Source organism: Opisthocomus hoazin, chromosome 28 (genome assembly GCF_030867145.1).
Source record: "Opisthocomus hoazin isolate bOpiHoa1 chromosome 28, bOpiHoa1.hap1, whole genome shotgun sequence".
NCBI lineage: Eukaryota > Metazoa > Chordata > Aves > Opisthocomiformes > Opisthocomidae > Opisthocomus > Opisthocomus hoazin.
The window spans coordinates 2506747-2533826 of NC_134441.1; the positions used below are offsets into that span (position 1 = coordinate 2506747).

The 27080-nt window shown below is 66.4% G+C and overlaps 4 protein-coding genes across 5 annotated transcripts; 2 read left to right on the forward strand and 2 right to left on the reverse strand.

The window, feature by feature from the left end:
* Positions 1-304: 304 nt before the first annotated feature.
* LOC104339564 (caspase-3) lies at positions 305-3853 on the reverse strand. 2 transcript variants are annotated; one of them, XM_075444774.1, is made up of 4 exons: positions 3504-3853; positions 3193-3365; positions 759-888; positions 305-643 (listed from the first exon to the last, which is right to left on the reverse strand). In XM_075444774.1, the coding sequence occupies exons 1-4, from the start codon at positions 3703-3705 to the stop codon at positions 396-398; spliced, it is 753 nt and encodes a 250-aa protein (XP_075300889.1). In that variant the 5' UTR covers positions 3706-3853; the 3' UTR covers positions 305-395. The 2 variants fall into 2 exon arrangements, with proteins under 2 accessions (XP_075300889.1, XP_075300890.1); XM_075444775.1 differs by having other exon boundaries at positions 490-599.
* Positions 3854-4504: 651 nt separating this feature from the next.
* RETSAT (retinol saturase) lies at positions 4505-13979 on the reverse strand. Its single transcript, XM_075444773.1, has 11 exons — positions 13759-13979; positions 12678-12860; positions 10727-10968; positions 9964-10165; positions 8468-8665; positions 8258-8377; positions 7516-7654; positions 7232-7341; positions 6794-6960; positions 6312-6471; positions 4505-5867 (listed from the first exon to the last, which is right to left on the reverse strand). Exons 1-11 carry the CDS (start codon positions 13928-13930, stop codon positions 5722-5724), a joined length of 1839 nt encoding a protein of 612 aa, XP_075300888.1. The 5' UTR covers positions 13931-13979; the 3' UTR covers positions 4505-5721.
* A 1211-nt stretch (positions 13980-15190) lies between these two features.
* Positions 15191-23097, forward strand: ELMOD3 (ELMO domain containing 3). Its single transcript, XM_075444750.1, is given in 12 exon segments — positions 15191-15274; positions 15471-15576; positions 15937-16006; positions 16334-16396; positions 16720-16805; positions 17026-17149; positions 18665-18766; positions 18769-18786; positions 20332-20462; positions 21040-21116; positions 21192-21319; positions 21884-23097. Coding segments are annotated over 11 exon segments (1035 nt in total). The 5' UTR covers positions 15191-15274; positions 15471-15501; the 3' UTR covers positions 22045-23097.
* Positions 23098-24392: 1295 nt separating this feature from the next.
* On the forward strand, positions 24393-25790 carry ADRA2B (adrenoceptor alpha 2B). The gene is given in 4 exon segments (XM_075444618.1): positions 24393-24968; positions 24970-25392; positions 25394-25505; positions 25508-25790. Coding segments are annotated over 4 exon segments (1104 nt in total). The 5' UTR covers positions 24393-24575; the 3' UTR covers positions 25684-25790.
* The last annotated feature ends 1290 nt before the right edge of the window (positions 25791-27080 follow it).

A 27080-nucleotide genomic window follows, 5' to 3' on the forward strand; every position in this document is an offset into this window, starting at 1 on the left:
GCCTGCGTGGGTTGGTTTAGAAAGAAAAAAATAACCAAAACAAACAAAATGGGTGAGGTTGTATTTGCAAGGGTGGAGCTCTTTCATGGAGGAAAATCCAGAGGAGAAGCAGATTCACGTCCCCTCCGGATCGGCGGGTGACCGGGGCGCGGGGGTGCTGCTGTCGGGCGTTGGGGTGTCACTGCCCCGTCGTGTGCCGAGATCGAGTGTTCGTTCGGGGTCCCGTGGCGTGGCCGGGCGCCGATCCACCCCGGTAGCCATGGCACCTCCCGGGTTGAGCCGGTCACCCTTCCGGAGGGGCTTTCTGTTGGTTTTCTTGTAACTTGTCCTTTTATCTCCATGCTTGATGGGGGACTTCTTGCAGCCCACGGGCTTTCCTGCAGAGCCAGCAGCTCTCAAACACCCTGGGCCTCCTCGGCGACGGGCGCCGAGAAGGGGAAGACCTCCCGCAGCAGGTTGGTGACGAAGCAGGGCATCTCCTTGCACCCCTCGTAGGTGCCCCTGGCCTGGCAGCGAAAGGCCACCTCCCAGTTAATGCGGGTCATCAGGCGGTTGAGGGCCAGGTGCCGTTCCTCTCCCTCCAGGAGCTTCAGCAGGGCCTGGAGGAACATGGAGCCGAAGACGTTGAGGAAGGCCACGTAGCCTGCGGAGCGCGGAGGAAGGAGAGCGACGTTGGCAGTGCCGTGGCCCTGTGACAGCGGCGTTTCCGAGAGGGAACGTTTCTGGCCGGCGTTGGTGTGCCGGGGGCTGTCCCTTACCTGGGCTGCAGGCGAACATCACGGCGCTCTGGGGAGGGATGGAGAGGTAGTCTGAGAAGCAGTCGGGCTCGGGCTCCTCGCCGTCGCACTCCACGACCACCCCGCAGTCGAGCTCTCCCCCCCGGCAAGCCTGCGGGCGGAGGGGCTGGCGTGAGCTTCCCCCTGCTCTGCTCTCTCCTTTTTGCCCGTCTCCAGGGCAAGCCTAAAGCTCTTGGGGTCTCTGGGGGCTCCTTGTGGACCTGCACCCCCCCGCGAGCCAAGCTGCGACCCGTCCCATGGTGCAGAACCCCCCAGCTCCGAGCCCTGCAGCCCCACACGGTTCCTCTCCCATCTCCACCCCATTTTCAGCCGCCCTCCAGCATCCCCTTCGCTTCTCATCCGCTGCAGCTCGGCTTTGCCAAGCGTCTCCTGCCATGCACCTGGAGATGGGGCTCCCTCCTCTCTCCCCGACGCGTTTCTTGCGGTGCTGGGTCCCCTTCCCTTCGCATTTAGCCCTCCCCTCCGTGGTGGATGCCGGGAGCCTGCCCTTCTCCTCCATCCCAGGCACCCACCGCCCTGCAGTCCTTGCTCTACGAGGACAGCGTTCGGCAGCGTGAGTACCTGGACAGGCTGGAAAGCTGGGCAGAGAGGAACCTGATGAGGTTCAACAAAGCCAAATGCAGGGTCCTGCACCTGGGGAGGAACAACCTCATGCACCAGTACAGGCTTGGGGTGGACCTGCTGGAGAGCAGCTCTGCGGAGAGGTACCTGGGTGTCCTGGTGGACGACAGGTTAACCATGAGCCAGCAGTGTGCCCTGGCTGCCAAGAAGGGCAACGGGATCCTGGGGTGCATCAAGAAGAGTGTGGCCAGCAGGACGAGGGAGGTTCTCCTCCCCCTCTGCTCTGCCCTGGGGAGGCCCCATCTGCAGTGCTGTGTCCAGTGCTGGGCTCCCCAGTTCAAGAAAGATGAGGAGCTACTGGAGAGAGTCCAGCGCAGGGCTACGAGGATGAGGAGGGGACTGGAGCATCTCTCCTACGAGGAGAGGCTGAGGGAGCTGGGCTTGTTCAGCCTGGAGAAGAGAAGGCTGCGAGGGGACCTTCGAAATGCCTCTAAATATCTGCAGGGTGGGGGTCAGGAGGACGGGGCCAGACTCTTTCCAGTGGTGCCCAGCGACAGGACAAGGGGCACCGGGCACAAACTGAAGCAGAGGAAGCTCCAGCTGAACCCGAGGAAGAACTTCTTCCCTCTGAGGGTGACGGAGCCCTGGCCCAGGCTGCCCAGGGAGGCTGTGGAGTCTCCTTCTCTGGAGATATTCCAGCCCCGCCTGGACGCGGTGCTGTGCCCCCTGCTCTGGGTGACCCTGCTTGGGCAGGGGGTTGGGCTGGGGGACCCCCAGAGGGCCCTGCCAACCCCTACGATTCTGTGATTCTGTGATTCTGTACAAGCTTTGCCCGCGGATCGAGGTGCCCGGCCCAGTCCCCGCGTTCGCTGGCTTCGTCTGGGGGTGTCCCCTGCTGTCGCCGCTCCCCGCGCGGCGGCCAAGCCCTTTACCAGCAGGCAGCGGGATGCCGCGAGCGATTTTTACCCGCTTTCAGGCAAAAAAAAAAGATTTCTGTGGGGTTTGCAGAGCTCGCGCTGTCTGCTGGTGCCCGTCCAGCTGCTGAATTATCCGCTTGGCCAGTGGTCTAATCCTGCCTGCCCGCTCGCTGTCGACGCGCGCTGCCGGCGCTCGCTTCCTGCGAGAGCTCGTCCGCGCTCCCCTGCTTGGGCACCAGCGCTGGGTTTTGGTCCTGCTGCCTCGCCGGGCGTCTCCCAGCCCTGCCCCGGGAGCCTGCTGCGCCCCGATACCGCGGGGATGGCATCTGAAGAACCATCGAGTCGTGAAGCTTGGAGAAGACCTCCAAGATCGTCAAGTCCAACCGTCGACCCAGCACCACCGTGCCTGCTAAACCGTGTCCCCAGGCGCCACATCCACGCGTGTTTTGAACGCCTGAAGGCAGCATTTACCGACGGATCCATATCCCGATGCCCCCCGGGAGGGATATTGGATCCTGGTGATGTCACCTATCGTGGCAAACAACCTGGTTCCATCCCAGAGGGTGCAAACTGCTCCTGTCTGGAGGCGCTGGGAAAAGACCGAGGCCGTTCCCTGAAGAAAGGACGCATGTACGGGCGAGGAGAGGCTGGGAGAGGAGTGTCTGCAGCGAGCGAAGAAACCTCAAAATCGGTAAAAGCGTGAAAAGAGAGGGGTGGAGGGTTGTGGTGGGAAGCTGGGGAGCAGCGAGAGGATCGAGCTTTCGCGCGGATGTGGCAAAATCCACAATTAAAACAGCCTTAACCCGGCAGCAGCCTGAAGCCTCGTGCTTGTGCCAGTCTAACTCATAAATTTAACGACATCTCATGCGTAAATTTAGTGACAGAGGGATCAGGCTGTCACCCAGCAGCTGCCTTACCTGGATAAAGAAGATTTTGGGTATTTTGGTGAGCGCCGGGCACTTCTCTGAGGATAAAATCTGGAAAATCCAGGTCAGCTTCACCGGCTCCGAGTCGCAACCGAGTACGACCCCCTCCTCTCCGTGGCTGGAGATGATGCTCACAAAGAACTCGCCGTGCTCGCGGCGGCACTCTGCAACGAGACGGCCAGACCGACGGCGTCGAGCGTCGGCTCGGGGGGTCCGCAGGGTCCTTAGACCGAGGGGAGGGGAAGGAGAGGGGGCCGGGCGCGGGGGGCGAGGAGGAGCGGGGCTGGCAGGGGCTTGCGTGCCTTGCTGGTAAAGGTCTTCGATCTCCTTGGCTGTCTGGTTGTGCATCAGCTTCACCTCGTAGCCGAGGCGTGAGAGCCTTTTGGAAAGCTTCTCCGCTTCTCTCTTGGCTCCTCTCCGGGCGCCGAACGCCGCGTCGCCGTCGCCGCTGCGGAAATCGGTGTTGACGATGACCAGAGCGCGGCTTCGCCTCGGCCGGGACATGGTGGGGTGTCCCCTGGGCTGGGTGCGTGGCCTCCGGGCCGCCCGGGCAGCGTACCCGGCTCGGCTGGCTGGCACCGCGCCGGCGATGCCCCGTCGCCTGCCGAGCACCCGGGCGTGAGTCACGGGGTGCGGGAGGGCGACGGCTCGGCCCGGGTTCAGCGGGCAGCGAGGGCTGGGGCTTACGGGCTGTGTGGGGGGAGGAAGAGGAGGGGGAAAAATAAGGGATTTTTTTTTTTCCCTCCGAGACGCTGGGGGACGGAAATTCCTCCCCGCCTTCCTCGCCCTGTGCGAGTCGTCGTTTGCCCCAAAAGCCGGGCAATTCCCACTTCCCATTGCGGAATTTGGGGGGAAACCAGCCCCTTCCAGCCCCCCCTGTGAGCTCCTCACAGGGCGTGGGGCCGGTGATGCCCAACCTGCCCGCGCCCGGGGAAGCAGCCGCCGCTCGCCAGCGGGTTTTACCCGCGGGGGGGACCCCGTTTGTGCCACTCCCGCAGTGACCCCCCCCCCAAAAGCATCCTGCGCTGGCGCAGGGCGAGCCCCCAGCGACGCGCTCGCGAGGAGGGGTCTCAGCTGCACCCCTGCTTCCCTCCTTCCCTTGCCCAGCTTGCCGCCGCGGGGGGGTCGGATCGCAGCGATCTGGTGCCACCAGCCCCGCCGATCCCGCGTCACGCGGCGCCGATCACGAGATGCGTCGGATTATTTTATTGATTTCCGCTCTCGCGCGCTTCCCTTCCCCTGTGGGAGCGCCTGGGTCGCGTTCCCGAGCTCTCCCCGCAGGCAGAAACGCTAGGCTGCATTTTTTATTTTATTTTTTATTGCGAAAGGAAGGGGTGATGGCACCGTCGCGCGTCTCTGGGCAACGCGGGGTAGAGCAGCTGCTCTGAAATAGCTTCAAGCCAGGCTGGAATCAGTCCACCCGTGGTGTGTGAGAAGGTCCTGCTGACTCCACCGCCCCGCTGAGCCGGGAGCCAGCTCCTTCGTTAAGGACCACGACCGTGAGCCTCTCTTCGTTAAAACGCAGCGATGGGGCTTAGCTTGGCGCCGTTTCCCTTTGCTCCGCTGCGGCCGGTGCCCATCCAACGGCTGGTGGGGCTTCACCAAACCTGCCCGACGCTGCCTGGACGAGCCCGGGCACAGCCCCGTCTCGGCAAGGTGCTGCTCCTCTGCCTCCGAGTCCCATGTGGAGCTTGAGGAGCCCAGCGAAGCTTTAGGAGCCCAGCGAAGCTTGAGGAGCCCAGCGAAGCTTGAAGAGCTCAATGAAGCTTGAAGAGCCCAGCAAAGCTTGAGAAGCGCAGTGAAGCTTGAGGAGCCCAGAGAAGCTTAAGGAGCCCAGCAAAGCTTGAGGAGCCCAGTGAAGCTTGAAGAGCTCAATGAAGCTTGAGGAGCCCAGCGAAGCTTGAAGAGCTCAATGAAGCTTGAGGAGCTCAGCGAAGCTTGAGGAGCCCAGTGAAGCTTGAGGAGCCCAACTCGGCACCAAAGCTGCCATCTGGAAGGGCGAAAGCATCCCTGGGGAGCTCAGTCCCCTCGACCCAGCGAGTGTTGGGTTGTGGGTGAAGGTCGATGCTCTGCTGATGGTCTGTGTGGCTCTTGGACTCTGGTGGGGATCACGCGACCATGGGTGTTGCTGGTAGAAGCTGTTGGGTGTTGCCTTCTGGTGCAGCCTGGTTTTTGAGCTCGCCTTGGCTTCTCGCCTGGCCACCGCTGCACGCAGCAGCTCTTGGAGCCCCTCTTCCCCGTGCTGGGAGAAGGGTTTTGCCCTCGAATCGGTGGCCGGGGATCGGTGCTGGCCTTTACTGGTTAGCGGAGGATGTGGTGGTGGAAGGAGGTGAGCTCTAGGTGGGTAAGGTCCACGGCAAGCTGGCTGGAAACTGGGAACGGCGTCTTCCTGGGCTGTAACCCTTTGGCTTTGGGTTAGAGAAGGATGTGCTACGGTGATTGAGAGCTGAAAGTGAGGGACCGGGGGCGATCTGGTGGGCTGGGAGTGAAGGGAGGTCCTGGCCGGCGGGACGGCAGGTGTTAGTCCCTCTTCTTGGCGTTGGTGGCCTGCGTGCGCTTTCTCAGCCGCACCACGTCGACGTAGAGGTTGCGCTTGAGGATGGCGCTGGCGCAGATGAGGGCTCCTTGCAGGGCTCCCATGAAGCCGCCCATGCACAAATCCTGCCCTGGAAGAGAGCGGGGGGCGGCGATGGCCGTGACGCGTGGGCAGCCCCCGCTCGCTGTCCCACCCACCCGTCGATGCTGGTTTGGATGTCCCCAACCGCCGTCCCCACCTTCCAGCTGCCCCCGTGCCTTCCCTTGGGTATGAACCAACAAAACCCCTCCCTCTTGGACCCCGTCCTCCTCCCCAGCAGGGAAAGGGCCTCATCCTGCCCAGGTAAAATAAACCAGCGCTGCGCAGGGAGATGATGGCCAGGAGCTGGAGGAGGCACAGCGCGTTCCTCCTCCCGTTGGGACCACGCAACCCCACTTTGACGTGCTCCAGCGGCTCTTGCATCACCCCATGGCCCTTATTTCCTTGAAGGATCGAAGGTTCTTCTCCCCCCTTCCCAGCTTCCCCGGAGGTGTCCTCGTCTGAGAACGTGGTGGCTGGGTGGTGGCCACGGTACCTGTCAGGTAGAGGTTGGGGACGGCCGTCTGCGCCCTGACGGCGACGATGGCTTCGGCTTGCAGGCGGGCGATGGTGTGGTCGACGCCGTAGATCTCGCCCTTGGGGCTGGCGATGTAGTGCTGGTGGGTGAGGGGCGTCCCGCCGGAGATGTACTCGATCTGCGGGGGACGAGGGGACAATGCATGGGGGGGGCGTGACGGTGTGGGGTGTCTCGTGCTCCAGAAGGCTGTTTTTGGGGGGCAGTGGGCTGGGACATGTTTCCTTGCAGACCCTTGGGTGGTGGTTCTGGCCAAGGTTGGTCCTAGGGTGGGCCTAGAGGACCATCACCCCCTCTTGCATCCCACGTGGGCGGGATGGTGGCAATGGGTCAGTGCCACGCTAGCCGGTTGGACCTCACCTCCAGCAGACCCCGACCCAGCTCCTACGTTTGGAGGACCCAGGAGAGGAGCTGGAGGACCCGTGAACGCCAGGTCTCCTCACCCTGTCCTCGATGCGAGGGTAGAGCTTGAAGACCACCTGCATGATGGCATCCACAAAGGCCTTCTTCAAGTCCTCGTAATCATCTCCCCGCTTTTTGACCTGCTCGTCCTTCCACTCCTCGAACCACTCGTATTTGGCGAAGGTCACGATGGCCAGCGTGGATTTACCTGCAGCGGGACGAGGTTGGGGCGGTTGTCCCCATGTCCACCCACACGCCAGCGTTGCGCCGCCACAAAGCCACCCCTCCCCGTGCAACCACCTGGGCCATCCCCAGGTCTTTGTGATCTTGAAGACCGCTTGCCATGAGCAACCTGCCCAGCAGCTTGGACCGTGGTTATTTGAGGAGAAACTTCTCATCCACCATCCTCAGAGGAACCAAAGCCCAGGAGGAGCTTTCAAGGCGCTCACACGTGTTTGTGGTTGACCCTCAGCCCTTACCTGGGTGCCTCATTTCCCAGGTGGGGTCCTTGGTCGACGGGCAGGTGATAAACAGCAGAGGGATGTTCTTGGGAGCTTCTTCTCTGGAAGAAGCCAGGTAGCGATTCATGCTGCGGAGAGACGCAAGGGGTCGAGGTGGGTTTTGGTGCCGACTTTTCCCCGAGCGCTCGCTGCGGTCGAATCCCCACGCAGCGAGGACCTGCCGAGAGCATCTCCTGAGCCGCCGCCCGGGAGTTCGTCTCCTCCCGCTTAACGAAGCGCGTCCGAGGCGAAGCCAAACCTACATTGCATCCAGGTCACTCCCGGAGTACACGAAGTAGTTGACGGGCTCCAGCCCCAGCTCTTCCCTCGAGCCGTTGACGCCCACGAAGACGGTGAAGCCCCCCTCGCCGTGTGTCGCCGCGCGGAGCTGCGACCGGATCTCTGCGAGACGGAGGGAAGATAAAAAATAACGAGTATTTTCTGGGATCCCGTGGTTTCTCCTAGGAGCAGCCCCACTCGTGTCTCCGTTCCGCCCGTGTTGGCTTCTCCAACCGTCCCGCGTGCGCTCCGGGGGTGGGACCTCCTGCCAACGCCGCCGTCTCCTACGGGCGATGCTTCACGGCACCCTCGCCTTGAGCTCTCGCCGGGCTTGGTGACCTTCCCGGATCCCACCGCGCTCCCACTCTGCAGGCGTTGGAGCGGTGCCGGACCAGGACGGCGTCGCCGCCCGGGACGCTCCCACCCAACCGAAGCACCGAAGAGGTCTGGTGGCAGCGCGACACCCGGGTCGAAGCCGACGTTTCGCGCGCTTCCGCGAGTTTTTGGGGCGCGGCACTGGGGTTTTTCGGGAAACGGAGCAGCAACGATGCTAACGATGGCCGCTTTCGGCAAATTAATTTTGGGCTTGATTAAGAACGCTGCGGGGAAACGTGCGGCCGGGGACGCTGCGGCACGGGAGCGACGGGGTTTTGCCGCTAACGAATAAAGAAGCCGCGGAGGCGGATCGACGCCGTCACCCCAAAACCCGGCGCTGCCGTGTCTTACCGGGCAGCGCCCGCGCCTCCGCCGGCAGGAGCCGCTCGTAGGTGTTGAAGATCCCGGCGTCCGAAATGATGACGGGAGCGAAGATGTTGACCAAGTCTTGGCCTTTCTTGACGCTGACGCCTGGAAGGGAAAGGCGGGGAGGGGCGCGACGGCTCAGCGCCGCGGCGGGGGAGAAGCCGCGCCTGCCCCGTCCCCGGCGCCGACGCTCACCGCAGGCTCTGCCCTGGGAGTCCAGCAGGATCCGCTGCACCGGCGCCTTCCCCAACACGTCGCCTCCGGCTTTCCGGATGACGGGAATGGTGTGGAAGGCGATTTCCCCGGCCCCTCCTTTGGGGTACCAGGCGCCGTGGAGGAAGTGGTTCACCAGGATGCTGTGCATGGCGAAGCTGACCCTGGAGGGGACCGTGCCTGTGGGAAATACGGTGAGTTCGCGCCGAATCACAGAATCCCAGCGTGGCAGGGGCTGGCAGGGCCCTCTGGGGGTCACCCAGCCCAACCCCCTGCCCAAGCAGGGTCACCCAGAGCAGGCTGCACAGCACCGCGGCCAGGCGGGGCTGGAATATCTCCAGAGAAGGAGACTCCACAGCCTCCCTGGGCAGCCTGGGCCAGGGCTCCGGCACCCTCAGAGGGAAGAAGTTCTTCCTCGGGTTCAGCTGGAGCTTCCTCTGCTCCAGTTTGTGCCCGTTGCCCCTTGTCCTGTCGCTGGGCACCACTGGAAAGAGTCTGGCCCCGTCCTCCTGACCCCCACCCTGCAGATATTTAGAGGCATTTCGAAGGTCCCCTCTCAGCCTTCTCTTCTCCAGGCTGAACAAGCCCAGCTCCCTCAGCCTCTCCTCGTAGGAGAGATGCTCCAGTCCCCTCCTCATCCTCGTAGCCCTGCGCTGGACTCTCTCCAGTAGCTCCTCATCTTTCTTGCACCGGGGAGCCCAGCACTGGACCCAGCACTGCAGATGGGGCCTCCCCAGGGCAGAGCAGAGGGGCAGGAGAACCTCCCTCGCCCTGCTGCCCACACTCCTCTTGATGCACCCCAGGATCCCATTGGCCTTCTTGGCACCCAGGGCACGCTGCTGGCTCATGGTCACCCTGTCGTCCCCCAGCACTCCCAGTCCCTCTCCGCAGAGCTGCTCTCCAGCAGCTCCGCCCCAGCCTGTACTGGTGCCTGGGGTTGTTCCTCCCCAGGTGCAGGACCCTGCCCTTGCCCTTGTGGAACCTCATCAGGTTCCTCTCTGCCCAGCTCCCCACCCTGTCCAGGTCTCGCTGGATCCAGCACAGCGTTACTGGTGTGTCCACCACTCCTCCCAGTTTGGTGCCATCAGCAAACTGGCTGAGGGTTTGCGGCGTATCCGGAAGCTTTTTAGGACGAGGAACGCCGTGTCCTCGGCGGGTGCCGCGCCGTCAGGAAGGGTGGAGGAGCAATGGGGCGCCGGTACCCGGAGGAGCGGGGACGCTGACAGATGAGGGCGGCCCCGTGGGGGTCCGGGAGGAAACCCCCGGGGCAGCCGCGAGGAAGCGAATGGGAAGGTTCAAGGCGGGTGCCGGCGCGAGGTGAAGGGCGTGCGGCCGCGGGCTCCCGCGTCGCGACGCCGAAGGACGCGGAGGGGAAAGGACTCGAAGGCGAGCGGCGGCCGCCGGCAGAGCATCCACGCGGCGGCCATCGCCCTTCGAAAAGCGAAGGGGGGAGGGGAAAAAAGAAGCGGGCTACCTACCGTAGGTGGGGAAGATGTAGCTGAGGACGGCGCGGAGCTCGGGGTTGGCGGTGAGGCCGTCCACCACGTCCTTGAGGCTGCGCGGCGCCAGGCGGCAGAAGGGGCTGAGCCGCGGCAGCAGCCCCGAGCGGCACAGCAGCGTCGCCAGCGCCCGGGGGAGCATCTTCAGGATGACCACCACCATGGCCCCCCGTCCAGTGCTCTGCGAGGGAGGGGGGAGCCTGCTGCTGAGCATCCGAAGCCGGGGGGGGCTGCGGACGACCCCGCCGCGGGCTCGAAGGATGCTCAAAAGCATCTTTTTCGCCTTAAATTCACCGCTTGGCCGGCGGCGAGGCGGCAGCGTCTCTGGAGCGCCGCGAGCCGCGGAGCGTTTGGCCCCCCCAAAAAACCCTCCCGTGCCGTGGGGGCTCCCGGCCTCTGCGGTGGTTGCGAAGCGTAATTAGCGTTAATTTAGCACCGCTGTGATGATGGTCGCGATCACCGCGATCACCGCGCGGGGTGGGAGGTCCCGGAGCATCACCCCGCGGCGTTTTGGGGGGGGGACTGGGCTGGCCGGGGTCCCAGCGCATCCCACGGGAGTGGGGTTAACGGGTGCGGCGCTGGGTTTTTGGGGTGGAAAAGGGAGATTTGGGGATTTTTCTTTCCCCACCGCTTTTTGGGCCGGGCGGGGGGCGAGCTGCGCGACGCCCTGCAGTCACCTGGGTGCTGGGGTGGCGAAGGGGGGGTGTCCCCTCCTCCCGTGACCCCGCGGAGGGACCTCTACCTTCACCAACCGCTCGAACTCATCGACCGCCGCCTCCTCGCCGGGAAACTGCTCCTTCAGGCGTCGGAAATATTCCTCCTTCCCGGAATGGATCCGGTAGGTCCTGCCGCCGCCGGGCTCCCCCAGGACCACGGCGTCGTAGCTGGGGGGCAGGCGAGCCCACTCCAGCTGCCCCTCCGTCAGCTGGTCCACCAGGAAGCGGCTGAGGGAGCCCTCCTGCATCTGCCCCACGTAGTGGATACCTGGCGGGGAAAAAAAATGAGGATTTCTTTTATTTGGGCTTCTTTTCCTTTATTTTTTACCCCTGGGGTGGACCCTCACACCCCCCCCCCCCCCCCCAGCAACTCCACATGGAGGAGAAAGGGAAAAGCCAGGAAAAATCCGCATCCCGCTTTAGGTCGAAGGGAAAACCACGCGCTCGCTGTCGTCTCTTCAAGGAGCTTTTAGGAATTTTGTTACCCGTGGATACTTCCCCCCCCCCCCCGCCCCGATATTGCTGTAAATAATTAATCCCCCGCGGCTCGAGGGATCTGCGGAGCCGGACTTTGTCTCGCGGGAAGGAGTTTGCCGAGGGAGGCGGGCCCGGAGGTGCCATCCCCGGGATGGGGAATTCTGGAGGGGCTGAGCGGGATTGGGGGGGTTATAGGATCTGAGCGGGATTGGGGGGGTTATAGGATCTGAGTGGGATTGGGGGGGTTATAGGATCTGAGTGGGATTGGGGGGGGTCGTAGGATCTGAGTGGGATTGGGGGGGTTATAGGATCTGAGTGGGATTGGGGGGGGTTGTAGGATCTGAGCGGGATTGGGCGGGTTATAGGATCTGAGCGGGACTGGGGGGGGTTGTAGGATCTGAGCGGGATTGGGGGGGTTATAGGATCTGAGCGGGATTGGGGGGGTTATAGGATCTGAGCGGGATTGGGGGGGTTGTAGGATCTGAGCGGGATTGGGCGGGTTATAGGATCTGAGCGGGACTGGGGGGGGTTGTAGGTTCTGAGCTGGACTGGGGGGGTTGTAGGATCTGAGTGGGATTAGGGGGAGTTATAGGTTCTGGGCGGGATTCAGGGGGGTTGTAGGATCTGAGTGGGATTGGGGGAGTTATAAAATCTAAACTGGACGGGGGGGTATAGGATCTGAGCAGGACTGGGGGGGTTATAGGTTCTGAGCTGGACTGGGGGGAGGTTATATGATGTGAGCTGAACTGGGGGGGGTTATAAAATCTAAACTGGACCGGGGAGTATAGAATCTGAGCAGGATTAGGGGGGGTTGTAGGATCTGAGTGGGATTAGGGGTGGTTATGGGATCTGAGTGGAATTAGGGGGGTTGTGGGATCTGAGCTGGACTGGGGGGGGTTATAGGATCTGAGCTGGACTGGGGGGAGGTTATAGGATGTGAGCTGGACTGGGGGGGTTGTAGGATCTGAGTGGGATTAGGGGTGGTTATGGGATCTGAGTGGAATTAGGGGGGTTGTAGGATCTGAGCTGGACTGGGGGGGGTATAGGATCTGAGCTGGATGGGGGGGTACAGGATCTGAGCGGGATTACAGGGGGTTGTAGGATCTGAGCAGGATTAGGGGGGGTTATAGGTTCTGAGCGGGATTAGGGGGGGGTTATAGGATCTGAGCTGGACTGGGGGGGTTATAGGATCTGAGCAGGATTAGGGGGGGTTATAGGATGTGAGCGGGATTAGGGGGGGTTTCGTAGGGTCTCGGCGTCCCGGCGCCGGGCGGCAGCGCCTCGCCCTGCGGCGGGAGGCTTTTGGGGCGAGGGAAGGCGTGCGATGCCGCCTCGCTCGCGCGGAAAGAACACTTGTGTAACGCGGGGCGGGTGCTCCGCGTCCCCGTGGGTGCTGTGGGTGCCCCCCCCTCCGCCCCGGGCATCCCCGCGGCTGAGCCCCCCGCCCTGCAGACACCCAAGGGTGAAGGTGGGGACCCCGGCGAGGGGGGGGGGCCGTACCGCTGTCGAACTCGAAGCCCTTCTCGGTGAAGGTGTGGCAGCAGCCCCCCAGTTTGCCGTGCTGCTCCAGCACCAGCACCCTCCGGCCCACCTTGGCCAGCAGCGCGGCGGCCGCCAGCCCCCCGATGCCGCTGCCCACCACCACCGCGTCCAGCTCCGCCGGGACCTTGTCTGCCGAGAAAACTTGGGGGGGGGGAGAGAGAAAAATAGGGGGGGGTCCTCAGGGGTGGGATGCGGCACCCCCCTGAAGGGTGCGTGGTACCCGGTGGGTGACCCCGAAACCGTGCCGGAGGGGGTGATGCTGCCCTGGGGGGTGATGGCACCTCGCCGGGCGATGACACCCCGAGGGGGGATGTGACTGGGGGGGGGCATAGAGCCCCGGGGGTGACGCCGTGCTGGGGGGGGTCAGACAGCCCCAGGGCATGATGCCATGCTGGGGGAGAGGGGGGGTCACACAGCCCTGGGGGGTCATAGAGCCCTGGGGGGTGATGTCACCTTGCTGGGCGATGACACCCCAGGGGGATATGCCACTCTGGGGGGGTCATACAGCCCCGGGGGGGGGTCGTAGAGGCCGGGGGGGGTCATACAGCCCCGGGGTGGTGATACCAGTTTGGGGGGCGTCATACAGCCCCGGGGGGGTCATAGAGCCCCGGGGGGCAATGCCGGTTTGGGGGGAGTCATACAGCCTCGAGGGGTGATGCCGGTTTGGGGGGGGTCATATAGCCCCGGGGGGGTCATACAGCCCTGGGGGGGTGATGTGGTTCGGGGCAGGGGGGGTCATACAGCCCCGGGGGGCAATGCCATTCGGGGGGGGGGGGTTCATACAGCCCCGGGGGGGCCACACAACCCCGGGGGGTGATGCCACTCGTTGGGGGGAGGGGGTCATACAGCCCCTAGGGGGTCATAGAGCCCCGGGGGGCGATGCCGGTTTGGGGGGGGGGGTCATACATCCCCAGGGGGTGATGCCACTCTGGGGGGCGGGGTGATAGAGCCCCGGGGGGGTCATAGAGCCCCGGGGGGCGATGCCCCCCCCGGCAGCGCGCGGGGGCGGGGGGGTCCCGGGGGGGTCCCAGCCCCGTACCTGTCTTGAGCACGGCCCTGCGGGCAGCCTTGTCGGTGACGAGCGGGGCGGGCGGGCGGCGGGCATCGGCGGCGAAGGGGCTGGGGGGGCCCCCCGACCCCCGCAGGGCCCGGAGCAGGAGGAGGAGGAGGAGGAGGGCGAGGAAGAGGAAGAGCAGCGCGTACGGCCCCATGGCTCTGCGCCCGTCTGCCGGCCGGCCCGGGAGCCCCGCTCCGCCCCGCTCCGCTCCGCCCCGGGAACGGCGGGGGGGGGCCGGGCCCGGAGGGGGGAGCGGGCACGGGGAGGGGGAACTGGGAGGGGGCACTGGGAACGGGGAGCGGGCACTGGGACGGGGAACTGGGATGGGGCACCGGGAGGGGGGAGCGGGCACTGGGATGGGGCACTGGGAGGGGGCACTGGGAACGGGGAGCGGGCACTGGGACGGGGAACTGGGATGGGGCACCGGGAGCGGAGAGCGGGCACTGGGAGGGGGAGCTGGGATGGGGCACGGGGAGCGGGCACTGGGAAGGGGGACCGGGAACTGGGAGCCGAGAGCCGGCACTGGGAACGGGGAGCGGGCACTGGGAGGGGGAACTGGGATGGGGCACGGGGAGCGGGCACTGGGAAGGGGGACCGGGAACTGGGAGCCGAGAGCCGGCACTGGGAACGGGGAGCGGGCACTGGGAGGGGGAACTGGGATGGGGAACTGGGATGGGGCACCGGGAGCGGGGAGCGGGCACTGGGAGGGGGGAGCGGGAACTGGGAGGGGGGAGCGGGAACTGGGAGCGGGGAGAGGTCACTGGGAGCGGGCACTGGGAGCGGAGAGCCAGCATTGGGAACGGGGAGCGGGGAGCGCGAACCGGGAGCAGGCACTGGGAGGGAGCACTGGGAGCGAGGAGCGGGAACTGGAAGAGGGCGCTGGGAGCTGAGACCTGGCACTGGGAGGGGACACTGGGAGCTGGCACCGGCAACTGGGAGCTGGGAGGGGGCACTGGGAGCTGGCACCGGGAACAGGGAGGTGGGAGGTGGCGCTGGGAGCTGGCACTAGGAGGGGGCACCGGGAACGGGGAGCGGGCACAGGGAGCTGGGAGATGGCACTGGGAGCCGGCACCGGGAGCTGGGAGCTAGGAGCTGGCACTGGGAGCTGGGACGGAGCACTGGGAGTTGATGGTGGGCGCTGGGAGCTGTTGTTGGGTACTGCGAGCCGGAACTGGGCACTGGGAGCTGGCACTGGGCACTGGGAACTGGTACCAGGCACTGGGAGCTGGGAGCCGGTCCCCGCCCCCGGCCGCGCCCCCCGCGCACTGACCCTCCCGCGCCGCCGTAGGCCGCACCGCGCGATGCCTGCCGGGAGTTGTAGTTCCTGACCCCCCCGTGCTAGCAGCGCCGGACTACAGCTCCCGTCGTGCAGCGCGGCGGCGCCTGCGCACTGCGCGGCGGCGGAGCGGGGCCAGCGGGCGGGCGGGCCGCGAGGCCTCGCCGCCCTTCCGGTGGGCGCGGGGTCAAAGGGCGAGGGGTCAAAGGGCAGGGCCGCTCGGTAGGGGCTTGCGGGTGATGGTCGGCGACCGGGAACCGGGGCCGCGGCTCCGCGGGGCCTGCGGGGGGGTGGGGGGGAGCAGGCCGCGGGGAGGCTCGAGGCCTGTGAGGGCGGCCTGAGGCCTGTGAGGGCTGTCCCCCCCCCCCCCGGGCCACCCGGCCTCGCGGGCTGAGGCTCCGCCGCGGCTCCCGCCCAGGCGGGGAGGCCGCCGTTGTTCCCCGCAGGGCATGAGCGGAGGCGCCGGGGGCGAGGAGCGGCCCGAGGAGCGGCAGCGGTTCCCCCCGCCCGGCAAGTCCCTCCCCGTGCGTGTCAGGCCCGGGCCCTGCCCCTCGCTGTGCCCCCCCACCCCCACCCCGGGCCGACCCCCGGCCCCCCTCGGCCCAGGCAGCTCCGTCCCCCTGCCACCGCCTTACCTCGCCGTCTGCACCCCGCTAAAATGACCTTTGGGGGTACCAAAAAGCATCTTGGGGGTACCAGAAATGATCTTCCCGGTAGCTGAGCTGATAACGGGGCAGAAACGCGCCCGGAGGGGTCCGAGCTGCGCTCGTGCCCTCCCCGCCGGCGGCTCGGGGGTCTGGGGTCGCCTCCCCGGGGAGCAGCGGGGTGGGGGGGGGTCCTGTCGCGGCAGGTGACGGCTGCGTCTCGCTCTGTCCCCCGCTCAGATCTCGGCGCTGAGGCAGAGCGGGCTCCTGCAGGCGCTCGCCCAGGGAGCAGGGCAGCCGGCGGGCACCGGTAAGCTGTGGTCTCGCTCCCTCTCGGTGTCCCGTGGCTCGGGGGGGGGGGGGGGAAACGCCTGGGGAGCTCGAGGGGAGCCCCAGGAACCCGGCGCTGCGCTGGCGGGTGAACCTCTCCGGCTTGGCAAAGCCCTCACCTGGTTCTGTCCCAGATTTGCTGGGCAGAAACCTCGCAGCATCTCGCAGGGGGGCTCTGGGGGAGGTTTTTCCCCAGAGGAGGGGAGCTCCTGCCCCGAGGTGCCCGGCGCAGCGCTGGGGGCAGGGAGCGGCTGCCCCCCCAGGTCTGCCAGCCGCCTCCAACCTCCGTCTGCCTTTCCTTCGGCAGAGATCGACGAGGAGCTGCAGCGAGCCCAGGAGGAATGGGAGGCTGTGGAAGAGATCCAGTCAGGTACGGCGGGGTCAGGGGAGTCGTTACGGAGCTGGAGGGAAAAGGCCTGGGGAGGGGAGGGGTCCTAGGACCCCGGGGGCGGGAGGGGGTGGGGGGTGTTATCTGGGGATGGGAGAGAGCTGGGGAAAGGGGTCTGGAGGGGGCAGGAGAGCCGCTGCCCTCCTCCAGCTCCCCGAATCTTCACCCTCCTGCCCCGCCGGAAGCCGGGAGCGAGCTCCCCGCGCCGCAACAGCCGCTGTGGTGTGAGGCGGGAGCTCGCTTCGACGCGGAGGGCAGGGCTGGCGCCGGGGTGGGGATTACCGCCGTCCCCTGCCTCTCCGCAGGGCTGGGGGGGGCCGGTGGCACAGCCCCCATCTCCTTCAACGAAGCGCTGCAGTACTTCCAGACGGCCGACCTCTCCGAGTGCCGGGTACGGGCAGGGCCCCGCGCTCTCGCCCTCTCTCTCGGGGGGTACCTTTAGTAAGTAGGAGCGGGGAGCGCGGCGGGAGCAGCGCGGAGCTCCCCTCTTCCCCTTCCCTCGGCTCCGCTCTCCGTGGGATCCCTCCCGGCTCGCCCGCGGGTTTCCCTCCCGCCCGACTCCCCGAGGGACCGGCCCCGATCGTTTCTTGGCGTGTTTTCTCCTTCCGCAGAAGAAGGTCGAGGCGACGGCGCGCGGGCAGGGCCTGGCCGCTCTGGTTCGCTCCCTCTTCGGCCCTCCCCGGCTCCGGGCGCAGCTGCGGGGAGAGCGGGAGCTGGCGCTGGCCATGGCGCAGTGTGAGTGTTCCCTCCGCCTGCGGCGGGAGCGACCGGGGGGCTCGGCGTGCCCCGAGGGACGCCTGCGCCGGCTCCTTTGCTCCCCAGCTGCGACGTGCTCACTTCTGGGGGGGAACGCTGGCTCTCTTGGCCCCTTGCCGTGCTCCGCGGCTCCTTCCCACTCCTCGTTCCGTGACTGAACGAGACGGGGATCCCTCCGGTCGCGTGGCTTGTGGCGGGGCACGCGTGCCGAGCACACGCAAACTCCACGCCTGGGGTCTGCGGCTGGGCCCGGTTCCCCAGGCGGTGTTTTGGGTGCGGAGGAGCGGTGTTTTGGGCACCAAGGGGGGGGGTTTAGGCACTGAGGAGCTGTTTGTAGGCGCCAAGGAACGGTTTTTGGGCACAGAGAGGCAGTTTTTAGGTGCCGAGGAGCAGTTTTTGGGCACCGAGGAGCTGTTTTTGGGCGCCAAGGGCGGGTGTTTTGGGCGCCAAGGCGTGGTTTTTGGGCACAGAGGAGCGGTTTTGGGCATGAAGGGGTGTTTTTGGGCACGGAGGGGCAGTTTTTGGGCACCAAGGAGCAGTTTTTGGGTGCCAAGGGGCGGTTTTTAGGTGCTGAGGAGCTGTTTTTATGTGCCAAGGAGCAATTTTTGGGCACGGAGGGGCGGTTTTTGGGTGCCAAGGGATGGTTTTTAGGTGCTGAGAAGTGGTTTTTGGGCACAGAGGAGCGGTTTTTGGGCACAGAGGAGCGGTTTTGGGCATGAAGGGGTGTTTTTGGGCATGGAGGGGCAGTTTTTGGGCACCAAGGAGCAGTTTTTGGGTGCCAAGGGGCAGTTTTTAGGTGCTGAGGAGCTGTTTTTATGTGCCAAGGAGCAATTTTTGGGCACGGAGGGGCGGTTTTTGGGTGCCAATGGATGGTTTTTAGGTGCTGAGAAGTGGTTTTTGGGCACAGAGGAGCGGTTTTTGGGCACAAAGGAGTGGTTATGGGCATGAAGGGGTGTTTTTGGGCACGGAGGGGCAGTTTTTGGGTGCCAAAGAGCAGTTTTTGGGCACAGAAGGGCAGTTTTTGGGTGCCAAGAGGCGGTTTTTAGGTGCTGAGGAGTGGTTTTTGGACACCAAGGAGCAATTTTTAGGTGCTGAGGAGTGGTTTTTGGGCACAGAGGGGCAGTTTTTAGACACTGAGGAGCTGTTTTTAAGTGCCAAGGAGCAGTTTTTGGGCACAGAGGGGCGGTTTTTGGGTGCCAAGGGGCATTTTTTGGGTGTCAAAGGGCGGTTTTTAGGCACTGAGGAGTGATTTTTGGGCACCAAGGTGCGGTTTTTGGGCGCTGAGGAGCGGTTTTTGGGCACCGAGGAGCAATTTTTAGGTGCTGAGGAGTGGTTTTTAGGCACAAAGGCATGGTTTTTGGGCACCAAGGGGCGGTTTATGGGCGCTGAGGAGCAGTTTTTGAGCATGGAGGGGCGGTTTTTGGGTGCCGAGGGGCGGTTTTTGGGCACCAAGTAGTGTTTTCTAGACTCCAAGGAGTGTTTTCTCTCCGCCAGGCGGTCTGGATGATAACGAGAGGGTGCACATGAGAATCCTGCAGACCATTTACAAGCAGCTGACCCGCTCCAGGCTGGGCTGCCCGCGCTACGGGGCGCACTGGAAGAGCTCGGCTTTCAAGGTAGGGCGGTCGGAGAGACGCAAACCTCTGCTGGGAGAGAGCGCGCCGCTGCCCTTCCCCCGCTCCGGAGCCGGGATCCGGAGGCAGCGCGGGGGGTTTGCTGCTCATTCCCTCTCCCTGCACGCAGCCGCCGTCCCGGCTGCCGTTCCGTTGAGGTCGGAAAAGACCCGTCGGATCACCGTGTCCAGCTGGCGTGGGCGTCAGAAGTAGTTGGCGTAAGCCGTTACCCGGGTCATTAATGCTCATCATTAGCGAGCGATCTCTGCGGCTAATGAGCCGTCTCCGGAGAGCTGGTTTCCTAGCGAGGCGCGGGTCAGGGCTCTGTCGCTAAGGTCGTGTCGCGGGTCGCTCTCCGCCCGGCCTCGGTGAGGGGAACGGCGCGATGAAAGGCGTCACGCGCGGCCCGGCGGGAGCCTCCGGGCGAGGGAAATAGGCCGGGTTTGGGGGGAGCCGGGGAGCCTCGTCGGGAGGGAAAGGCTGGAAAGTTGGGCAGAGAGGAACCTGATGAGGTTCAACAAAGCCAAATGTAGGGTCCTGCACCTGGGGAGGAACAACCCCAGGCACCAGGACAGGCTGGGGTGACCTGCTGGAGAGCAGCTCTGCGGAGAGGGACTGGGAGTGCTGGGGGACAACAGGGTGACCATGAGCCAGCAGCGTGCCCTGGGTGCCAAGAAGACTGATGGGATCCTGGGGTGCATCAAGAGGAGTGTGAGTGGGCAGCAGGGCGAGGGAGGTTCTCCTTCCCCTCTGCTCTGCCCTGGGGAGGCCCCATCTGCAGTGCTGGGTCCAGTGCTGGGCTCCCCAGGTCAAGAAAGATGAGGAGCTACTGGAGAGAGTCCAGCGCAGGGCTGCGAGGATGAGGAGGGACTGGAGCATCTCTGCTACGAGGAGAGGCTGAGGGAGCTGGGCTTGTTCAGCCTGGAGAAGAGAAGGCTGAGAGGGGACCTTAGAAATGCCTCTAAATATCTGCAGGGTGGGGGTCAGGAGGACGGGGCCAGACTCTTTCCAGTGGTGCCCAGCGACAGGACAAGGGGCAGCGGGCACAAACTGGAGCAGAGGAAGCTCCAGCTGAACCCGAGGAAGAACTTCTTCCCTCTGAGGGTGACGGAGCCCTGGCCCAGGCTGCCCAGGGAGGCTGTGGAGTCTCCTTCTCTGGAGATATTCCAGCCCCGCCTGGCCGCGGTGCTGTGCCCCCTGCTCTGGGTGACCCTGCTTGGGCAGGGGGTTGGGCTGGGGACCCCCAGAGGGCCCTTCCAGCCCCTGCCATGCTGGGATGCTGGATTCTGCTTGCCAGCCAGATGTGCCCGGGGCTGGGGAGGGCTGGGAGCTGCCCGTTCCCAGGGTGGGCGAGCGGGGGCTCGTGGACAGAGGCTCCCGTGCCCTTCGGCTCCGGTTTGGGAAGCTCCCCAAGAGCTTGTGATTCCTGAAGGGAATCGCTGGGATTCCTCCGCTCTGGCAACACGGCAGCGGGGTAGGGACAGCACTGGGGAGGGGGGAGGTGACCAGAGAGTGACACCAGGCTGTGTGTGTCCCCTCCCCTCGCAGGTGCGGATCCCGGGACCGACCTCCGAGGGACGGGGATGCTGGGCTTGATGCAGATCCTCCACTTCGTCCTGGACGCTCGGACCCTGCCGCTGGCTCGGGAGATCTTCGCGCTGTCCCAGCACGAAACCCAGGCACGTCCGTCCCTCCTCCGCGCTCGCTCCCCGCAGCGGCGTCGGCCGATCGAATCGCTCGGGGCGAGGGAAGCGCAAAAACCTGCTCCTCGGAGTAAGGGCTCGATGATTTTTGCGCTGAGCAGCTGGGGAGGGGAGGAAGGCGCTCCCCAAAGAGCGGAGGAGCCCAACCGCGGCGTGGAGCCGAGCTCCAGCTCTTGGACTTAGTCCGGGACAGATTTTTAGCGTCCCGGTGGAGCTCAGAGATTCGCTCCCGGGATGCTGGCTCGGAGCTGGGCCTGGGCAGGTGAAAAGGGCCCGAGAAGCGGGCGCAGAGCGGCGCGGCGCGAAAACGGGAGCGAGCGCAGCCCGTCCCCCTAACCCTGGTGGGTTCATCCTGCGAGTGGCTGGGTTTAAGCCGGGATCCGAGCTCGGCTTGACCCGCAGCTCCCGTCTGAGCCTGGATCCGCAGCCGGGTCTGGGTCCGGGGCCGTGCGGACGCGGCGCGACGGGGCTGGAGGTGTCGCCCGCGCCCCCTCCGCGTCCCGGGAGAGGCTTTTCCCAGCGGGGCCGCCAAGAAACGCTCCTTCTCTTGCAGAATTTCCCCTTCTGCCTCATGTCGGTGAACATCACCCGCATCGTCCTGCGGGCCCTGCGGGACGAGCGTCTCTCCAGGCGAGCGCCGGGGGTCTCGGGCGGCGGCCGGGGGGTCCGCAGCCGGGCGCTGAGCCCCTCGCCGCCCGTTCGCAGGGAGTGCAACCGCAGGCAGCAGGTCATCGCCGTGCTGAACGACCTGTACGCCGCGGCCTTCCTGCAGCTCTACCGCGTCTGGAAACGGCAGCACAAGACCCTCGCCGACGCGGGCTGCCTCCTGAAGGGTACGTCTGCCCCGCGCCGCCCCCTCCTCACCCGCAGCCCGGCGGAGGACCCCGCCGCATTCGCGACCCCCAGAATCCCCACGCGTTCATCGCTCCGGCCCAGCGCCCGGGTTTCCCCCGGTGTTTAACGATCTGAGCGCCCGACGGGGTGGTTTTTCCCCCCGCTCCGCCCGCTTTGCGTCTCGAAGTCTGGACGGTGAGCGCCCGCGGACGCGCCCGGCCGTGTTCGGAGGGCGCCGGGGACGACGCTCGCTCCCCGCGCCGCGCGGTTGCGCAAGCCCTGTTTGCGAGGCGGGCCGCTGACGGCGGTGCTTTTCGCTAAATGAACCGTTGGGGTTATTTGCTCCGGAGGAGAGCGATGTCAGCGGAGCTAATGGCTCCCTCTCGAAACGGGGCCCAGCTGCCGGGGTCGGGCTCCGCTTCCAGCCCTCGATTCCCTCCCCGGGGGGGAGCTCGGGCTGAGGGTTTCGGCGCGGAGCTTTGCGTTGCCTCAACCCTGCCAGAAATCAACCACGGCTCGGAAAGCCGCCCTCGCGGCGTCCTCACGCGTTTCCCTCTCCGCAGAGCTGGAGTTATCCGCCAGGAAGAAACCGAAGCGGCTCCTGAAATCCCTGCAGGCCTACGTCAGCCCCGGCCCGCGGCCGCCGTCCCCTCCCGCCGTCAGCGGCGAGGAGATCGCCTTCACGGCCGTCTGCGAGCCGGACGGAGACCCCCGGCCGGTCTGAGGCGGGGGGAGACGCGTCGCGGGGACCCCCAGCTCGCCCTCGCCTCCGCGCGGGGGGCCGGGAAGGGCCCTGGGGGGTCGGGGCGGTGGGAGGGGGCCGCTGCCCTGAAGCGCAGTGAGGGGGGGTCTGCGAGCAGGCCGGGGGAGCCTGGGGAGCGTGGATTTTTACCCTAACCCCCCCAAAAAGGGCGGTTTGCCGCCTCGTCCCGGCGGCGGGGTCGGCGTTGCTCGGCGCCGCGGGGTCTTCACCAAGGGGGGGTTTGTAGGCGCCGAGGAGCGGTTTTTGGCATGGAGGGGTGGTTTTTGGGCACAAGGAGCGGTTTTTGGGTGCCGAGGGGCAGTTTTTGGGTGCCAAGGGATGGTTTTTAGGTGCTGAGGAGCAGTTTTTGGGCACGGAGGGGTGGTTTTGGGCGCCAAGGAGCTGTTTTTGGGTGCCAAGGGGCAGTGTTTGGGTGCCAGGGGGCAGTGTTTGGGTGCCAAGGGGTGGTTTTTAGGTGCTGAGGGGCAGTTTTTGGGCACAGGGGAGTGGTTTTGGGCACCGAGGGGCAGTTTTTAGGCACTGAGGAGCTGTTTTTGGGTGCCAAGGGGTGGTTTTTGGGCGCCGAGGAGCGGCTGGGGGCACCTTGACCCCGCGGTTTGGGGACCCCCCTGAACTCCCCGGGGTGTTGCTGCACCCATCGGGTGTTAGAAGGAGGGAGAAATGCTTTTCTGGGTGTAATAGAGGATTTTTTTTGGGGGTGTGGAAGAAAGGGGGGGACCCCCGTGCCCTCCTCCTGCAGCCCTCCGTGCCTCAGTTTCCCCTCTCAGGCCAGGCGGGGCCGAGCCGGGAGCAGCGATGGGAAACGCTCCCAAAGCACCTTCAGCCCTCGAAAGAGGGGAAAAACGCCCAAAAATGTGGAGGGGGGCGGAAAGGCGAGGAGCTGGGGGGCTCGGAGGGCCCCCACAGCTGCCGGGGGGGGGTTTCTCCCCCCCAAGGGGCGATCGCCTTCCTGGTGGGGGTGGGGAAGGCTTTCCCCGGCTGGAAAAAACACCCAATAAATGGGAAAAAAAGGTAAAAAGGAGCAGGGGGGGTTTGTCTCCTGATTCTGAATTTGGGGGGGGGGGGGGGCAGGAGAGCGCCTTGGGGGGTGAGGGGAGGGGGGAGCGGGCCGCGGGTCCCTGGGGTGAGGGGGCCAGATGGGGGCTACAGGGGGGGTGCTGGGGGGCGGTACCGAGGGGAGATGGGGGTGCTGGGGTTGGTGATGCCGGTGAGGGGGGGTGCCGGGGGTGGGGGGCACAGGGGGGTACCGGGAGTCGGGGGTGCCTGGATGGGGTGTGGGCGCTGGGGGGGTTACCGGGGGGAGATGGGGGGTACCGGGGATTTGTGGGTGCCGGGGATGGGATGGGGGTACCGGGGATGAGGGGGTGCCCGGGATGGGGCGTGGGTGTTGAGGAGGGGGGGTACTGGGGGGAGATGTGTGGGTGCTGGGGGGGGGTACCGGGGGGAGATGTGTGGGTGCCGGAGATGGGGTACCGGGAGGGGATGTGGGTGCCGGGGGGGTCGGAGCGGATCCTGATGCTGAGCCCGGCCCCGTGCCCCCCCCGGTTCCGCCCGGTTCCGCCCCGGGGCGGGGGCTCAGCCCCCCCCCCCCCCCCCAACCCGCTTTAAAACCCCGCGGGGGCGGCGCCGCCAGCGCAGAGCCCGGGGGCGGCGGGACCGGGACCGGCAGCGGGTGCGGGTACGGGCAGGGTGCGGGCAGGGTACAGGCAGCGCAGCGTAGGGGTGCCGGCAGCGGCAGGGCAGGGGTGCAGGCAGGGTGAGGGCGGGGGTGCAGGCAGCACTTAGGACCACAGCAGGGGGGTGCAGGCAGGGCAGGGGTGCAGGCAGCAGCAGGGACTGCAGGCAGGGGGGTGCAGGCAGGGTGAGGGTGCAGGCAGGGTACAGGCAGCAGCAGGGACGGCAGGGGAGTAGCAGGCAGGGGTGTGGCAGCAGTAGGGACCGCAGGCAGGGGGGTACGGGCAGGGGTGCAGGCAGGGTGAGGGTGCAGGCAGGGTGCAGGTAGCACTAAGGACCGCAGGCAGGGAGAAGGCAGGGGAGCAGGCAGGGGAGCAGCAGGCAGAGGTGCAGGCAGCACTTAGGACCACAGGCAGGGGGATACAGGCAGGGGCAGGGGTGCAGCAGCAGCAGGGACCCCAGGCAGGGTGCAGGCAGTGGCAGGGACCGCAGGCAGGGGGTACGGGCAGGGGTGCAGGCAGGGTGAGGGCAGGGGTGCAGGCAGCAGTAGGGACTGCAGGCAGGGGGATACAGGCAGGGGCAGGGGTGCAGGCAGCAGTAGGGACCGCAGGGAGGGTGCAGGCAGTGGCAGGGACCGCAGGCAGGGGGATACAGGCAGGGGCAGGGGTGCAGGCAGGGGTGCAGGCAGCAGCAGGGACCACAGGCAGGGGTGCAGGCAGGGGAGCCGCAGGCAGCATGGCGAGACACCCCGGCGTCCCCCGTGCCCCCACAAGCCCCGTCCCCGGGTCACCGCTGAGCGCCGGCGGCCGGACCCCGCCATGGAGACCCCCGCGGGCGGTTACTCGGCGCAAGCCGCTGCCGCCATCGCCGCCGCCATCGCCTTCCTGGTGCTCTTCACCGTCGCCGGCAACGCGCTGGTGATCCTGGCGGTGCTGAGCAGCCGCGCGCTGCGGGCGCCCCAGAACCTCTTCCTGGTGTCGCTGGCGGCCGCCGACATCTTGGTGGCCACCCTCATCATCCCCTTCTCGCTGGCCAACGAGCTCCTGGGCTACTGGTACTTCGAGAGGACGTGGTGCGAGGTCTACCTGGCGCTGGACGTCCTCTTCTGCACCTCCTCCATCGTCCACCTCTGCGCCATCAGCCTGGACCGCTACTGGGCGGTCAGCCGCGCCGTCGCCTACAACGCCAAGCGGACGCCGCGGCGCATCAATGTGCGGCATCCTCATCGTCTGGACCATCGCCGCCGCCATCTCCCTCCCGCCGCTGGTCTACAAGGGGGAGAAGAAGGCGGCGGCGGCGGGCGGGCGGCCGCAGTGCAAGCTCAACGAGGAGGCCTGGTACGTCCTCTCCTCCAGCGTCGGCTCCTTCTTCGCGCCGTGCGCCATCATGGTCCTCGTCTACCTGCGCATCTACCTGATCGCCAGGCGCCGCGCCCGCCGCGCGCTGTCACCGCCGAGCGTCCCCGTCCAGCCCGGCGCCGAAGCCCCGCGCCCGCCGGCGGACAGGACCTCGCTGCTGAGCCCCGAGGAGCCCCCGGCGTCCCCCGCGCCGACGCCATCGCCCGGGGCCGCCCCAAGGACACCTTGGCCACTGGGGACGGGGCGGGTGGTGTTGGCGCGTCGGGCGCCGGCCGCTGACCCCGTGGAGGAGGAAGACTCAGGTCAACCGGGAGAAACGCTTCACCTTCGTCTTGGCCGTGGTGGTCGGCGTCTTCATCCTCTGCTGGTTCCCCTTCTTCTTCCTCTACAGCCTGGCGCGCTCTGTCCCCGCCGCTGCAAGGTCCCCGACGGCGTCTTCCAGTTCTTCTTCTGGATCGGGTACTGCAACAGCTCCCTCAACCCCGTCATCTACACCGCCTTCAACCAGGACTTCCGCGCCGCCTTCCGCCGCCTCCTCTGCCGCCGCCGCGCCCCGACGCCCTGGTGAGGGGCTCTGGCCACCCCCGCCTCCTCCTCCTCCTCCTCTTCCTCCTCCTCCTCGGCCTGGCTCCGCTCCCGGGGGTCTGGGGGGCTTCGGCGGGGGTCTCGCTGCCCGCTCGCGCTGCCGGATTTCCCTGGGGGGTGTGGGGGGGGGACATGTCACACGCCACGACGCCGGTCCCCAAGCCCGGTGGCCTCCCGGCTGCGCCCCCCCCCCCCCCCCCAACCCGAGGCGCCGCCGCGGCCTTTTAACAATAAAAGATATTTTGTAATAAGAAAAAAATGTCAGTTTTTGTCAAGGGGGGGGATGTGGGGGGCCCGGAGTGGTGGGGAGCGTCCCCGCCCCCATCCCAGGGGACCGCTGGGGACAGGAGCCAGGGCCCGTGGCGGCCGGCGGAGCGGGAACGCGGTGGCGGGGAGGGATAAACAACAATAATCATAAAAACCCCGAAACAGCCCAAAGAGAAACCTCCGCGGCCGCCGGCCCTGAGGACGTCGAACCAGGATGGAGTGTGGTGGGGTGGGGATTCGTGGGGGTCTCGTATAGGGTTGTGCTGCCCACCCCGGGGTGAGGGTGACACATACCCGGGGGGGTGCGACCCACCGCAGGCTGTCGCGCCCCACGCTGCTGTGTCGTGACCCACACTGCTGTGTCGTGACCCACACCGCTGTGCTGTGACCCACACCGCTGTGTCGTGACCCACACCCCTGTGTCGTGACCCACACCGCTGTGTCGTGACCCACACCGCTGTGCTGTGACCCACGCTGCTGTGTCGCGACCCACACCCCTGTGTCGTGACCCACACCGCTGTGCTGTGACCCACGCCGCTGTGCATGACTCACGCCGGCACGCAGTGACCCTCACCAGGCTATCGCAACCCACACCATGGCATCGTGACCCACGCTGGTCCGTCGCGACCCACACCAGTGCGTTGTGACTCATGACAGCGCGTGGCAAACCTCACCGGCGCGCGGTGCCCCACGCCATAACGCCCCACGCCGGTGCCCCCATTGCTGGGGAACATGACCGGGGACAGCTCATGTCCGCGGTGGCGGAGGCGGCCCTGTCTCCGTGCCCCATCACGGGACTTCGCCTCCATCCGTTCCCAGCTCGGCTCCGTTCTCCTCCCCCCGAGCCCGGCGTGGCCGCGGCCGTTGGCCCGTCCCGGCGCGCTGGGACGATGCTCGGGGTGGGAGAGGTCGTGTGAACGGGGCCGGGGCCGCGGGGGCTGCGCACGCCGAGCTGCTGGGCCCCCGCCAAGCTGGGCCCCGGGGGGGGCAGCTGGACCCGCTCCCGGCCTCCGGCACCGCGTCCCGCTGCGGGTCCCTGCGCGGGCGCCGGCTGCTTCGCACCCCACGCCGTGGGGGAGATGTGGGGCTGGGTGTGGACTCAGTGGGGTGGGA

Coding starts and splice junctions, on each gene's coding strand:
- LOC104339564 (XM_075444774.1), bottom strand. CDS start 3,705: ATGTCCCGGCCGAGGCGAAGCCGCGCTCTGGTCATCGTCAACACCGAT. Junction 889..3,192: donor CCAAAATCTTCTTTATCCAG/GTAAGGCAGCTG, acceptor CTCCGCCCGCAG/GCTTGCCGGGGGGGAGAGCT. Junction 644..758: donor GATGTTCGCCTGCAGCCCAG/GTAAGGGACAGC, acceptor CGCGCTCCGCAG/GCTACGTGGCCTTCCTCAAC.
- RETSAT (XM_075444773.1), bottom strand. CDS start 13,930: ATGGGGCCGTACGCGCTGCTCTTCCTCTTCCTCGCCCTCCTCCTCCTC. Junction 7,342..7,515: donor GGGAGTGACCTGGATGCAAT/GTAGGTTTGGCT, acceptor GTCTCTCCGCAG/CATGAATCGCTACCTGGCTT. Junction 6,472..6,793: donor ACCCTCGCATCGAGGACAGG/GTGAGGAGACCT, acceptor CGTCCCCCGCAG/ATCGAGTACATCTCCGGCGG.